Genomic DNA, 15959 nt, shown 5'->3' on the forward strand with positions numbered 1-15959 from the left:
AGGGCTAAAACACCCCATATTAGGAGGTTTTATGTGCTCATTCAGATTAATGTTCCCTTTTGATGGAGCGGCACAGGGAAAGGCACCGCATCACCATGTACTTGGGCTCCTCTCCTCACAAGCACCTTCGATCACTTCCACCAACCAGGGCTGAACGTAGAAAACACGCTCCACATGCATCTTGGTTAGTGTTGCTTTCTACATGAAAGACAAGAGAGGCTGGCAAAATAAATCCGCCCACACTACATGCACTTAGCATCATGCACAGAGCGGTTTGAACGTACATTACCCCACTGCACCCTCAGAGAGGGAATATTAAACAGCTTTACAATACAAAAGGAGACAAACCGACCCAGCGCTTCCTCCTCTGCTCAGCGTTCCCCATCACCAAAGGCCTCTCTCTGAAATATCCTTTTTCCTTAACTGAGAATTACACAACTCCTCTTAAAAGGTAAGCAGAGGGCTCATTTTTTGTTTGTTTGTTTTTAAATCACAGTTTTCTTCTGAAATGCAGCTCTCTGCAACGCTCTGCAAGTCTTTTACCCACCAACTACTCCACTGTGCTTTGGATCATCTAATTTTAAGTGTCTTACTGAGATTAAACTTTTGACAATTCCCTCAACCATTCATTTGCATGGCCGGTACCAGTAACATCTGGGACACGTCTTAGCACTGATCTCCAAGTGAATACTTTTAAACATTATTTTTCAGGGGCTGCAGTCAAAATCCATCATAAAGAATCGATCCTGAGCACTTCGCAGTCTGTGCCAAAGCATGTAACTAATAGACTTTGATTCCAGCCTGACATATTTATTTTGTAAGACTAATAGAATTTATTGAAGGAAAAATCTAATACTCAAATACATTTCTGGAATTCAATCCACAGCCTCTGTAATTTGTTTCTCTTTCAGGTCACCCGACCTGAGGGTGCAGTCCAAGAAACAGCCTTGGACTGAAGATGCGCTCCAGCATCCTTCAAATTAAATTTCCATTTTCAAATCAAAACTCTTTCCCAAGTAGTTGTGACAAGCCAACAGACGGGATTTTCTAGGACAGCATCTGTTGTCTCCTGCAGAGTCTGAATAATTTAGCCAGAACATGGAAGTACCAGTGGAACCAAAGAGCCCATGTTTAAGGAGAAACAGGACAAGCGATTGTTTCCTATTCGAATTTGCTAAACCTTCACGTTTCCTCCTACCTGCTCTTCCTTTCTTCACTCAGATCCACTGGGAACTGCTCAGATCAATGGGAAGGAAGGTTAATTCTTTGTCTTGGCCTCCGAAGACAGTGTTCAAATGGCAACGACTCTTCGGTCATTTCAGTGAGACGTGAGAGAGGAGGAATTTGTGTTCGAGGTCACACTTCAGAGAAGGAAAATAGAAGAGGAATGACATACAGCAGCAGAGGCAGCTGTGAGCTTTGCAGGCTGGTACTTTTAGGTGTTCTGGAAAAGAAAGTTAAATCAAACACTCAAATTATTTCCCTTCGTAAAACAAAAACCTTAGAAGTGATATAGTAAATGCTAACCATAGTTAGCCAATTACTGTCCGGGCTCTTTACATCTTCAAAATATTTTCAATCTGGCCATCCACACCAGAAAACATTCAAGGAAACTTGTGAGTTTCCTCAAAATGTGAGGCCCATGTTTTTCTATGCCCTCTTATCTATGAATTGGATGGCTGGCTGCCACAGCTTTAACTGACCTGCACTCCGGTGTGAGGACGTAACGTTATTCAGGAGTCCCAGGTGCTGGTTTAGTATCACGCCTCCTTCTCTCCACAAAGGTCAGCAAAATCTGGAAACAGCACAAAAGACTCTGGACACGGTTATACATTCTCAGTACCAGAACCTTCCTTCTCGCTGAAGTAATAGTGGACAAAAAAAGCAAAGAAATGTCTCCGCATGTTTGGCAAGGACACGGTGGGAGAAGAGAGAAACTACATAAGCCCGTGAATAAAGAGAAGAAACGATCTGGAAGTTAAAGTGTTTATTGATGTGTTTAAACTTTGTACATTCCCCACAGACCACACTAAGGAGTTTGCAGGTAAATCTGTGCATAGTGGGAAGAGACACGGAAGGGGGAAGAAAAAATAAAAGTCACAGGAAAAATAGAAAAAATACACCACAGGTTACCAGAACCTCCAGATTTAAAAAAAGCCATGAGCATTAACACCAACTATACAAGCATTACAAAGACATGATGGTGAGTGGAACAATACCCCTTTTGTTCTTCTCGGGGCCTATGCATTCAATTTCCCTTAGAGCAGGCAGGATCCCTCTCCCAACTTACCCTCTCTTAACCCCTGTTAAGCGAACTGTTGGTTTAAGCCCTGTTAAAGCAAACTCCGCATTCATCAGCTCCCAAGGTACTGATTACTGTGGCGATTTGTCAGGTCCGGGCAAAGACCCAAAGCTGTGCCTACGGCCCAACATCACCGAAAGAGACGCAAAGCGTTGAAAACCTGCGTCTCTCAACTACTTACCATGTTGGCGAGGCAGGAGAGCTGGGGAAAATTAGAAAGTAGTGGCGAGAGGGGGCTGTTAATGCCAGGTGAGTACTGAAGGAAACTGGCTCAGAACGGAGGATTTCAATTCAATACCAGGAACTTCCAAGTCTAGAGCAGAACTGAATCTGGAAGGGGAATGTGCAGACCCCAGTATGCACAAACCGTGTTCTAACATTCCACTAGAATAACTATAAAGAGAGATGCTAGAAGCCTTTTCACTCCTTGCCTCCAGGGAGTCTGGATTCCTAGAGCCCAAACTGCTGAGCAGCAGGGTGCACACCACTGGCATATGAGGATGGGGTTTTTTCTTTTTGTTTTTTCTTTTTTTTTTTTTTCCTTTTTTTCCTCTCGTTATAAGGATTTTTGTTAGTTACCATTCCCAATTGCTTCCTTGCTTACGCTGTCGTAGTTCCTATCCCTAAATTAATCTCTTTGCAACTCCCAGTGAAATTCATTTAAAAAAAAAAAAAAAAAAAAAAAGGAAAAAAGAATACTGCTTTATATATAAAAGCTAAAATGACCATAGACCCACAACTGTCTCCTTTTTACAAGGCGGGCTGGTACAAATGACCCTCAATATACAGGTGGCCTATCAGAAATAAAAATCAACATTTCCCATTCTATATATATAGAGCTTGTATCAGACAACAGTACAACGGAACTGGTATTTTTCAGATTATTTAAAAAAAAAAAAGAAAACTACATCTCAGTCAAATATCTGCAATAGATCCATTTTTCCCATTTAAGGAGATTTATATATCATATTGTTATATTATCATTTCTTCACCCATTTAAAAGAATGGAAATTGCAACTCTACAGTAGTAATTATAGTCTTAATGATCCAGGAGTTCTGAATGTAGGATGAAGTCCTCTCGAAGCAACTGTTGGTCAGTAGTTGATCCAAAACGCTGGACCACTTTGGCCCTCCGCCCTGCGCCTCTCCCGGTCAGGGCTGCTGTATCTTCATCTCTTTTATATCTGCATTTGCTCCAGGTATTTGTAAGTGGGGTTCTCGTAGCCGTGGTTCTGCATCTTGCTCAGATGCCGCTCTTCTGGGGTGAGCATCGGGTCAACCTTTAGAAAGACCAGAGGGTTACTGGTCAGAGGAGGTACTTGCAGGCTTTATTTCATAGTAACAAGAGCTAACAAGCAAATGCTGGAAAAATACTGTGGCAAGCAGTAAACAGGTGAAAAAAGCCACAAAACATTCTGCCTGCCCTTGCCTCTTTGGGGACGTCCTCCACAAATACCCTAATAAGTTAGGTAATGTTAGAAATTTGGGACCTGCTTCTCTCATTAAAGAGGTAGTTGTAATTTCCCGCATCAGTTAAGCAAAGGGGAAAAGGGGCTTTCTCCAGACTCCATTAAGCTGTCATTAGAAATGTGTGTGTTAGGAGCAGAAGGAAGGAGGAGGAACTGATCCTCCGCATTCAGCCCATGGCGCTGCCTTCATCGTTGTTACATTAGTTGGGAGGACAAATTGCTAGAGATTGACTGACTTACTCCCCTGCTAAAGATATCGCCCAAAAAGCTCATTTACTGCTAAATCCTATCCTGAGCCAGACAGGGAAGCCTAATTCAATTCCTTGTGATAAGCAAATACCACTGTGAAGTGACAGGTCCCAGCACGCTCATGACTGATACCTGCATACTGATAAACCAGCGACGAAGACGTCGGCATCTACAGAGTTAAGTTCCATCTAGCTGGCAGCAGAGCAGCCGATGGCTTGGCAGCTCCTGCCATCTTCACCCCCCTACACACACCATGTGATTCGACGCTGACTATTTTCATCCCCGGTTATGGAGCAGGAGTTCTCACCTCCACAATCCCATGGCTGATGGTCCCGTACTGCCTCTTCCTCAGCATCACCAAGCTGATGACTATAACAGTAGCTATGGCAACTGCTATCACCAAGAGACCGATAAGGGCACTGCTGCTGAAACTGAAGTCATCCCGGAGGGAGTTGTCATTATCCTGGAGGGAAGAAAACAACGGAGCGGGTAGAGGAAGAGCGCACAGAAAGCAAAATCCAGCTTTAGGAATTTGCCGATTCTCAGCTAGACTCGGTAGCCACATACATACCGGCTCGTCCACGAGCCCACCGACACGCTCTGCGTTGAATATCATTTCCTTCACGTCAAGGGTTTCATCAATTACCTGAAAACAGTCACAAAAGCGTTCTATGAAAGGAGCCATACAAAACGGGTGGCAGAAGGAATCCGAAGGCAGACAAGAGACCTTTAATGAGTACTAGCAAAGGCTCAGAACCACCTACCATCTCTCCCCTGCTTTCAACAGCGTGAGATGTTCTCTGGCTTTTAAAGCTACCTGAGTTAGTTCTGCAACCATTTGGACATTCAGACTGCCTCAAACTAAAAGCCCAATTGAAAAACTAGGCACTTGCCTTGGACACAGCATTTCTGTTGCATCAGATCTAACCTGTGGCTTTAACAAAGTTTTGAAAAGAAACTCTCAAAAGTCAATGTTTCTTCTGACCTAGTGAATTCTTTAGACTGCAGACAGAGCTAATACCTGCTGGGTCGCTCATCTTCAGAAGGTAGTAAGACCTTTCTTGCCATGAAAAATAGGTGAGAAGACAGATGGATCACACCAGCATTTGGTGTATTTGGACAGCAAGCGACCCAGCTAAAACAAAGGCATATCAAAGGGTCTCTCTGCTTGGGAAAGCAGTTACTAAATCAACCATTTCTCCAGCTCAGGCTGCCAAAGATCTAGAGCTCTCTCCTTCCCTCACCCTCCCACCCTTCTGATGCTCATCAGTATTAAGAGCCCACAAGAGTCAGAAAACTGACTCCCCCACACCATATGGATAATGAATACACTGACATTCTGTAAGCAGGAAGGAGACATGGAAATAAGCCACCGCTATTAATTAGTGTCCACGGCAGGCTTTGCTTTACAAAATAAAGGTGGAGGGCTCACCACATTTTCATCCACTTTGTTCTTGCTGTTAATTACTTTTTCTTCAGCGCCAATCAACCCATCCAACTCGGTCATGCCGGAACCTGCACCAAAAGAGCAAGGCAGGGACCGTTAGTCTGCCCTTGGGGACATTTAGGAAGGGTTTACCTACTCTTTGTAGAGCTGCCATGGCTAGCGTGTGTAACCGCACGGACCGCTGATAATTAATCTGTCTTCATGCTGTTGTGTCAGAAGGGGAGCTCATAAGCTATGCTACAGTGACGAGTGATCAGGGGGGTTCTGTTAATGAGGGGAAATGAGGTGGCAATGAGAGAAGCAGACAAGACTCACCAAAAACCAGGCTGAAGTGTAAATCCAGAAATACCATACTGTTAAAGTGCTGCTGTTAGAAAAGGTCCAAGGCAACAACACAAATGGTGAATGCGTGGTTCCCTCCTGCTAATGTCACCCCGGGTCACCACCACCTCGGTGTGACCCCTGTGACGGCAGGACGCATCTCTTCTCTGCCCAGGGAATGCTTCCAGCCGCACCGTCAGCATCACCCATTCTTTAGAAATCGAGCGCATCAGCCCGCACCTCGGGAATGAGAATCCCAAGGTCACCCGGAGCGGCTCGGTAATGAGCTGCTGTCCGGTATCTGGCACAAGCCCAGAAACGATAAATCCCAGGGTAAGGGAGGAGCGAAGCACTACGCTCGCCTTTGTACTGGAACATCACTCACCCACTTCTAGGCTGGAACTAGCATAGGCTCAAGAGAAGAATATCAATTAACAGAAGGCGGCTGCTCTGCATAAACTGTTTTGATCTGAAGCATTTATAAATAGATCAGATCAATAACAGAAGACTCTGATGCAAGACAGTCAGACCAAACGCAACGACAGCAAGTCAGGAGAATGCCAGTTCCCCACGATCAGGAGGGACAACGTCATGTCCTTCACAACACCTACGCCTCCCTAATGCAAGAGCAGGAGGACAGCAAAGGCTCAAAGCTACAGCAGAGCCCCTCCAATGAGGAGCACGAGGTAGGGGAAATATTGCTACAGCACTTAACACTCTGCCGGTGACTGCAAACACCTCTGCAAGCTGCTGAGCTTGCAGGTTGCCCAGGACATTATGGCAACTGCTGCTGGATTTGGCAGCATGTTTGATGACATGCGAGGAAAGGCTACTTGACTCCAAGGCAAGTTTTTATTGCCTGAAAATGCCAAGAAAACTAATGTTTCACTCCAACCCCTTGCAAAAGAATCATCTTGGGTGTTAGCGCGTCCCCTTTTCCCCATACGATTCTCTGGAGACAGCAATCAAATTCCAAGCACGGCCAAGACTGCCAGGCTGACTTCTCACTGCTGTCGAAGCAGGTCATGTTATTGTGAAAGTCAATGATGGGGATTTTCTGGAGAGACCAGCCACAAATAGTTTTTAGAGAACTACTGTGTCAGCTTTTGGCCTATGGCTGCTTTATTCAATTCTCAGGAGCCAACATAACACAGTCTCCAGGGCTGGGAGCTGAGCTGCTGCATTGAGCTCTGCTATTTGTCACAGAGTGCTCTACCAAATAACAGACCCAGTTCTGGGTAGCTCCAAGGCATAGTTTAGATTCTGTACTTCCCAGGGAAAAGAAAAAAAACCACATGCACAAAAAAACCCCACCAAACCCAAAGCTCCCTAGCAGCCCTTGTGAAATTCAGTGCAAAGGGAAGGGAGAGAAGAGGCAAGTGCAAGATATAGTTTTCGTCCCCAAGTCATCAGAAACACTTTGATTGACCTAAATCGGGAGAAATAACCTATACTGATCTTTAAGTCAACACAGCAGTCATTAAAAAAAAAAAAAAATCAAACAAAAAAAAAATCAAACTAAAGGCTGTCCCAGTTCTTTCCAGGGCAGTGAGTACACTGAGTTAGCTGTACACTGTTCCACAAGAGAGATGAAGGTGACTTATATTTGTAGAGAAACACTGAGAATAGTTTCAAGCTACCTGGCTTTCCCCACATTACAGAATGGTTTGTGCTCATATTAAATGGTTATTAGCAAAATCCTTCACTCTCCTTTGAGATTCTGCACAATATGTTTGGAACCAAAAGCCGACTAAAATGCTGGGTTTACTCCCCCCACAAAATGCATGTATCATTTCTACTTTGGGAACTAGATCTGCGGGAGCAGATCAGCTGGGCCTGATCTTTACCTGAGACTGTATCTCTAACAGAGGATTTAATTTAATGCCAATATTTCTACAACGCTCTTAAAGCCCAGGAAGCCTCTTTTTAGCCAGACGCTGAGTTACTACAGAATTAATAACAACTTAAAGGAGAAACGGATAATCACACAGGACTTTGCTAGTGGAGAGAGATGCTACATCTGAAAAGGTGATGCCGAGGAGACCATGAACACAAAGAAGGAATCTCCTAATTTCTCTGTCTAGCTGCACTCTACAGTACCTATAGGAGCCTGTGTCTGCTGCAGCACTCTTTCTGAGTTTAGTGCTGTCGTCGTGCAGTAAGGACACATTCCGCAGGAGGCTCAACAGCCTCTAGAGTATTTCCCATCTGCACTGCCAGGTTTATTTTGAGAAGTGTCGAACGTGAGTACACATGGAGAGATGCAAAGTGCTGCACGGTTGCAGACAGACTGCTAAGCCCACGTTTTGAGAGCAAAGAAGCTGCTCCATGCACGTTGAGACACCTTGTGAGCCCATCAGGGAGGAACACACACAATTAGATACTCGGACTAACTTGTTTCTTTAACACTAGGCCTAAACAAGCAAAATTGGAAGTTACTGATCTAAATGACAGCAAGGAAATGAAAACAAAGGTGAGTATGAAACTAAAATGAAGCTATCAAACACATTGAGAAGGTAGGAGAGTGATCGAAAGCACTGTGAGGGAGCAGCTTAGAACCAACCTTTTTTCATTGGATGGTACAAATCCGGCTGAGGATCTAGCAGGAGGGAAAACAAAAACAAAAATAGCAGAGAAAGGAGATTAAGAGAGAAAGGAAAAAAGGCTTGTGCATGATTTCTGACTCAGACCCTGGGAAAAGCTTTTAGTCTATAGCTTTCTTTAAGCTCAGGACTCTGTTCAAGCATTTTAAAAATAAATAGGCACACGCCAGCTGTCAACACCCGATGATACAAAAAATACAAACATGTACTGGAAAAAAAGAAAAAGGAAAAGAAAAAAAAAAAAAAATTCCTGTAGCCCTTCAGCAGGTCATGGGACAAAGATTCTAACCTTACATGACAGCATTTTGGTTAAAGACTGAAAATTAATTCAAGAGTCAAGCCACACAGTAAAAATTCAACGTTCCCTGCAGAATGGAAAGAGATAAAGCAATTTTGCAAATCAAAACAGTAGCTCAGTGTAAATTACTATCAGCACCTCCTCTTTCCAATGGACAGTCTGAGGGGTTCTGCTGGGGTGGCTGCTTTGCTCTTACATCACCCAAAGGGACGGAGCTTTTTGTGCCACCAAGCTGAGCCTACTGGTTAAGAAAAAACACATGCATTTTGTAAAGCCAGTGAACCCAATTTTCAGTTCCACATACCTTCGCTTTCAGGCAAGGCCGGGAAGGTTTTCACCTGGAACGGACGGAAAGGTTTGCCATCCAGGGGAATTTCTTCGCTCTCCTCAGAGCTCACTCTGACATCCACTTGGGATTCAGAAATGGAGGACGTGAACTGATCCATGTCTGCACGTTGCTCCTGAAGCAGCTCATCTGAAAGGAAGAAGAGGAAATATTCCACAAACGGCGTGAAGCCTGGCAGGAACAGAACGGGGCAGATGGTTTGAAGAGAGCCGAGGCAGGGCTGCAGGGGAACACTGCTCGGGGCTGCCAGGTTATCTTATCTTGCACGCTCTGAAGTCTCATCTGGAATTCTCAATAAAGGCGTTGGCTAGAAACGCACACAAACAAGGGCCAAGAGGTTTGATGTGGTAAGATGGGATTAAATTCCTATAAAGCAGGAAAGCATCTGCTTATTTTTACGGATCTTTTTCACCTCCCTTTGAGAGAGCGCTTTGCTATTCTGAATGTCGTGCAGTTTTTTAAACGGACGGTGAAAATTCTTAGGAACAAGCTATTCTGGCTGTCTGTGTTGCAAAACCCAGAGAATATCTGCCCTGTGGTACCTAAGCTTAAGCCCAAGTGCTTCTTGTTGAGGATATCCCCTCAAAGGAGCCAGCAGTCCTTCTGGAGCCCACTTCACTCGATATAAAAGCTCATAATCTAACACAGTGACACACAGAGACACTCACCAATCTCATCCTGGATTTCTTCGGCCACATATGGCACCTTGTAGAGCAGAGACAAGCTTTGATTCATCCGCTCTTCAATCACATGGAGATGTGTCATCACCTACAGATGTACAAGAATGTGTTGGAGTAGGCAAAGACTGTCACTCACTTCACTGGTACGGGTATTTCACTTGTTTAATAAAATATCTGCGACTGGTGGATCTGTCACAGACAACAGAAAGTGACATTGGTCCATTTAGTCCAGTTCCCTGGCTGATGGCCTCTAGCATGTCGTGCTTCACGGGAACTGGCCATTTGTACATGGCTTTCTCAGTATTTTTCGGTATTTTCCAGCTCTCCACTGGAAGTACTGAAGCTGGTATTCCCCATATGCCAGACATGGTCATAATTAATTTCCTGCAGCAGCTACAAACAAGTGCTTAATTAAATGGATTATCATTCCTGACTACTAGAAAAGACACACGCAAAAGGAGCAGACAATATTATTTATCAGCTCTGGTTGCAGAACAAAGGTGCCTTTCAGAACAACGGTGGCATTACATTTGTCTTACACCCACTACACTCACCCACTGGTGTTCTCCCTTCATTGGAGAAATAAATTCAAACTCTACACAACCTCAAATCACTCTTCCCCAGCATATTAAATTCACTGGTGAAGTCAAGCCTGACCTGAAGAGGGTGCTGCATAATCAGGGATCATGCAGCCCACGAAAAACATTCATATTGATGGTCAAATGTTGCAAAAAGCTAAGGAGTTGAATGGACCTGTTTTACAGTCTGACGTGTACCTGACCTTTAAGAGCAAGGATGAAAGCAATTTAATTTTACATGTGGCAGCCTGTCAATCAAGAGAATCGATTGAGGAGCTTAAAGTGCATCTGAAAAGTAAAGCGAATGGAAATTGAACTGTACCACCCACATCCCTCACATGTCGATTTGTTGACACTGCAGCCTTCAGAATGAATTAAGGACTGTTTAGGTTTTAGCTTAAGAATATAGTTCACGCACTCCCTCTTGGGCTTTGGCAGCATCAGAACAAAGGGGCAGGGTGGGCTGTGCTTGACATGCTAAGCTGTCTCTGAAAACGCGTTCATATATTGCGCATCACAAGCCAAACATCAGCTACTGGTCTTTCTGAGGATGTGCAGCTCAATGAGAAGGCGAGAATCTGAGAGAGGAGAGTTGAAGGTACATTGCAGCACCCAGAAACAACACGAAACCCACAGGACCAGGCACCTCTGAGTGTGAAGTTTGCTTCTAGAAAATCACTGCACCACCACTCTACACCTCACCAGAGGCGACGCTAACGGACTCCAGTCCCTGTCTGACTCTTACACCATGATATTTCCATCTCCTGCTCAGACAGCCAAGTAATAAAGCATTTTTTTCTCAGTGCCTATTTCCTTTCCATTTGGCAGCTCCACTGCATTGTCTCCTTGCAGCTCTCCATTCTTTTCTGTTCTCACATATCTTTCATGCATTACAGAATTCAAAGACAATTCGAAGCAGCAGATCAGCCACGAACTGGGGCTGGTAAAAGGCAGATTACATTCCTAAAGCTGCGACTGGACAGTCAGTTCTCTCTGCGTGTGAACAGGCCTTTCAATGTTAACAGGCCATTCTTAATTTGCATCTTGGGCCTTTCAGTACATCTTTCACCATTTTAAAAGTGGGTTGTAAAAAACAAGCATCAGGACATAATTCAAAAGATTTTGGGAATATGTGCAACTACTCTTACAAGTACATTGGCCAGGTTTGACACTCGCTACCCAGCAGAAGAAAAATTGCTTTCTGGCTGTTCAGGAATAAAATATATTGCAACAGCACAAAAAAACCTCAACAAAACAGACTTTCTAATAAAGCTAACAACGACGATCAGTGGTTGGCAAGAGTTATGTATTACGTTTTGGAAACAAAGCAATAACTCCGCAGAGGCACAAGAGATTTCCCACAAACCCAAACCACAGGCATCATGAAGAACGAGCCCAATCAAAGAAACATTTAGCCAAAAAGGTCTTGAAATAAATGAGAAAGCCTATTCAAGGATGAAGAAGTCCCCAGCAAATAATTTCATGAGTGCTTGATAAGAAGAAACACTGAACTGAACTAGTTCTAAACCCCTAGATTGGTCATTGTGACCAAGAATAATTCATGGCTAAGAGTGGATGTTCCATGGTACCTCAATCCTCAATTTTTGACAGAGTCAAGTGCCAAGGAAAACTGTACAGGCAGCATAGCTGGTGACAGGCAACATGCACGCAGAGTGGGAGATCTCTGCACAAGTACGAGAAGTTGCTATAGTACCCAGCAAATTAACACGAGGACTTGACACGTGGCTTCTAGAGTGTTCGACAGCCCAGGGTGCGTAACAATGCCTCCCTTGAGAGAAACATTCTCATACCTGAGATTTCATCTGCGCAGCCTTCTCTGGGTCAACTGCCAGGACGTGCTGGTAATGGCGGATGGTGTGCAGACGGTCCTTGTTCTCAGCACGAACGTAACGCTTCAGAGCTTGCAGGATGCGGTGGGGCTGCAGGATTTGAGGAGGGCAAGAGTTCAGATCCATTGGATTCAAATAAAATTCACAGCTGAAATACAGCACTTTGGATGTGAGCCTGCTTTGTTACTGGACAGATCAATCACCTGCGCTAAGCTCTTAGATATTTTCTTTTTAAATTAAATGTTTGACTCAAAACACTATGTCTTATGAACATTAAACAAAGTGGAGGTTTTTTTAACCAGGGAGAAAAGGGAGTGAGTCAATAGGAGACCCACTGCTAGGTCTTCAGCACAAACTGCCACGGTGAGGAAAGCTTTGCTGGGAACTTATTCTCACCTCCTGCCCCAGCAGGTCACACAGTCTTCCCACCAAGCCATTCCCACCTCCTGCCCTACCCTGCTGTAAAAATTCATTGCAAAGACACTCACCCGTGGTGGGTCAGCCTGCAGGGCAGCCAGGTAGTTCTCCAGAGCGATCCGACGGCGATCGTTCAGCATGGCTTCCACGCGAGCCAGGTGAGTTTCCACAAGCTGCTGCTTCTCACTTGCTGCCTCTTTCTCCAGAGATTTAACCATTGCCTGGAAGTGCTGGAACAAAGAAAGGAGTCTGTGAAATGAGCTGTACGCAGCAGGGTCACCTATTCTCACTCACGGAACTCCTTAGAACAAATAGTGCCTGTCACACTGCGTGTCCTGGGCATTTACAGCAGGAGAGAATGGCACTGACAGATGTTGGTGCAGATTTAATCTCTGTAAATAGTGACAATTTGCCTTCCAAACTTCCCTCACAACACATTTGAAAGGCCTGATGAGGGTATGTGGCCTTAAGATCGAGATCAAGTTGGAGCTGGGAGATCCAGACTGTACTGAACAATGACACAGTATTAACTCTTTCCCTCAACGCTGCCATATGGAAACAGGATAGACCCCTTCAGCCTAGAGCCATTAATCTGAATTTGAAAGAGTTTATAAAGGTGTTTCATAGGGGATTTTTCCTCAGCACGCCTTCAGATAAAATCTCTATATGTTCTATTAGAAAGGTCATAACCCACATCTCCAAGTGAACCAGAAAAGTCCATTAAGTGTTGTTATGTTTCAACAGAGATGCTGAAAAACTCTCTGGACTTGCATATATTTCCAAACAGTGGCTTACATTAAATCATGTAGAGAGAAAACTGTGTTCCAGGATAAAATCCAAAGCTGGAGTCAGTCACTTAGTTGTATATTGGTTTGAGGGATCTTCATATAGTTGTCGCTGCCAGAAGAGCCTGCCCCTAACAATCCCATACACAGAACATCCCTGATTAACTTCACAGACCAACTGGAACTCTCCTCATAAGGTAGAAGATTGGCATTTTGGCAGCAAACCAGCTTTATCTGCTGCCTAAGTGGTTTTCACTAAGTCTGCCCGAAAAGGAAATGTGTGTCCAGAGAGTCAGGGCCAACCTGAGCTGGGCTGTGCGGCCACTGGCTAGTGCAAAACAGGCCAAAGGTCTGAAGTTACAATTTGGCTCTGCTGTTGCTGCGCTCGAGGGATGAGATAGCTTCCTACTACTGAGTTTAGGAAAGGACCTGGCACAGTATCAGATCATCTCCAGCATTAAGGACAAAGCACGCAATTGAATCAAATCTCCTTTAAAAGGCAGCGGTTGACAGAACAGGAAAGCTGTTCTTCCATCTCAGTCGTCTTTTGGCTTTGAATATTAGCAGCTCTCATTTAGTTTATTCAGAAGATGAAGGCCAAGCACCAGTAACTTTCCTCTTTAGGTCCTTCAACTCTTACCTGAATGAGAGTCTGTCTTTCTGCCTTGGGGAGATTTACAGCTTGGTGTTCTGCTTCCTCCCACTCCTTTTTCACCTGGACGAAAAAAAAAAAAGACAGAACACATCAACAAGACACAAATTCATGTCTGGTCTTTGCGAGCTAATCTGCCTTCACATGCAGATCCTTGTAAAGCCCGGCTAGGTTTTGAAAGCACAAAAGAGCTTCTGTGGGGTTTAAACCTAGCACTTAAACCCTCTGAGCAGCAAGCCAAGTCTCCCCAGTGACTGGTCTCTCCCAACACCCCAAAGAAATGAAAAGCTAACAGCTACAGTGTGGTCACCTTGCTAGAGAAACATAGAAGCCTGGAGACTGGCAAATAGGTCAGCTCACCATCAATTTATCCAGAAAAACACGGGCAGCAACTATGCGGCACAGCACAAAAGACTAAAGCTAGATGCTTACCCGGTCCATGCGGTTGTGGTGTCTGACCTCCAGCTGCTCCTTTGCCTTCTGGAAGCGAGCATGTTCGTTGTCATCAGCAGGAGTTTCAAAGTAGACATCCACATCGTCGGTTGGCACTGCAAAGAGAGGGTAGGGATAAGCGGAGAGGCAGAAAACTGTGATCCTGGATTGCAAAGGACAGGCCTGCATAATTAAGAATCTGCCAGATCGAGTTTGCTGAACCACCACCTACCAGAAGTATCTTTAAGCTGCCAATTTTCTGCACAACATCACTTAGTTACATCATCCCAAAAACACAGTAATGCACTGCGGCAACCAGCACCTGTTCAGCCTTCTCATTACTTCTGAGACGAGCATTATTCAGCTCCAGCAACAGAACGACTTGGACTGCAGAATAAAGGACATGGTTTCTCTTCCCTTTCACATTGGCTTTGGATAGTTTAAATGACTTTTTGTGCATTAGCTGTTTGCTGACAAGCTGGCTCCAGACATCATTAATATGATTAGGGAGCTTGACAATAAATCTGCACAAAACATTACCCAACATTTTACACTTCAAATCTACCTTCCCTACCAGATGCACCATGCAGGACTAACGGGCAATGATATTAGACAAGACAGCAACAGAAGGAGACCCAGTGTGACAAACTGACTTCTCCAATAAACAGGACTGTTTGTATCTTTAAGTCATTCAAATTCGACAAGGGCAGAAATAGAATTTTAGACCTGACAATTTCAAGCATCTGCAAAATCCACAACAGAGGCTCTGTACTCCATATACTGCAGTTCAGGAAACGCTGAACCGAGTTTTTGTGCTACAGTTTTAGAAACTACGCATCCCAGAGCCCTTTCTGAAAGGATCTACAGCAAACGTGATGCACTCTGTTGTTGCCCTTCAGCAGAGGGAGGGCAGAAAGGGAAAGTCAAGGCAATCTTTCAACCGTTTTAATAATCTGAGTGGAAAAAACTCCAACACATCATTGAAAGACAGAAAAAAAAAATAACCTTGCACTTCAGCATGAACACAGGGTAAGACTTTAACATGTACCTGAATCCACCAACTAGGGAAGGAGGGATGAAGGGGAAAGGATTACTACATGAAATAACAGCAACATAAAACATGGGCGTTATTGTTGCGTGCAACGGACAACATCAGATCAGCACTGTATTCTGGGCCTGTTCATGGCATTTCTGAACCAGGCTTGGACACAGAGAACTCTCTTTCCAGCCCCGAATCCCTCTGTAACAGGACAAACTTTTGCACAAAAAGCTCCTGACATCCGCATCTTTTATTTCACCACTTCAGTTAGATCAGTTCAATCTAAAGCACTTGCATTGAAGCCCATTTTGTAAACAGGATTATGGCTGTATAGTCAGACTGCCAAGCCCCAGATAGCACAAAAAGCCTTTCAAAAGGCTTTAATGGTAGCTGAAGTGGAAGTGCTGGAGTTCAACAATAAGATTAATAAGGAGGTTAAAATGTTTTTGGTAGTTTTATCATCTGACATAAAAGCCAGTTGAAACTGGTGC

The 15959-nt window shown here is 44.3% G+C and overlaps 1 protein-coding gene across 4 annotated transcripts in view; it reads right to left on the minus strand.

The window, feature by feature from the left end:
• Positions 1-1978: 1978 nt before the first annotated feature.
• APLP2 (amyloid beta precursor like protein 2) overlaps positions 1979-15959 on the minus strand; it is a 42056-nt gene continuing 28075 nt past the window's right edge. For 2 of the 4 annotated variants that reach the window (XM_065651896.1, XM_065651893.1), the window contains 11 exons: positions 14430-14545; positions 13986-14060; positions 12632-12790; positions 12105-12233; positions 9704-9803; positions 8994-9164; positions 8352-8387; positions 5453-5535; positions 4592-4666; positions 4328-4483; positions 1979-3582 (listed from right to left, as the gene is read on the minus strand). In XM_065651896.1, the coding sequence (XP_065507968.1) occupies positions 3481-3582; positions 4328-4483; positions 4592-4666; positions 5453-5535; positions 8352-8387; positions 8994-9164; positions 9704-9803; positions 12105-12233; positions 12632-12790; positions 13986-14060; positions 14430-14545 (1202 nt within the window). In that variant the 3' untranslated portion in view covers positions 1979-3480. The remainder of the gene's footprint in view (positions 3583-4327; positions 4484-4591; positions 4667-5452; positions 5536-8351; positions 8388-8993; positions 9165-9703; positions 9804-12104; positions 12234-12631; positions 12791-13985; positions 14061-14429; positions 14546-15959) is intronic. The other 2 variants (XM_065651894.1, XM_065651895.1) reach the window with 2 other exon arrangements.

The sequence above is a fragment of the Caloenas nicobarica genome, chromosome 26, assembly GCF_036013445.1.
Source record: "Caloenas nicobarica isolate bCalNic1 chromosome 26, bCalNic1.hap1, whole genome shotgun sequence".
Taxonomy (NCBI): domain Eukaryota; kingdom Metazoa; phylum Chordata; class Aves; order Columbiformes; family Columbidae; genus Caloenas; species Caloenas nicobarica.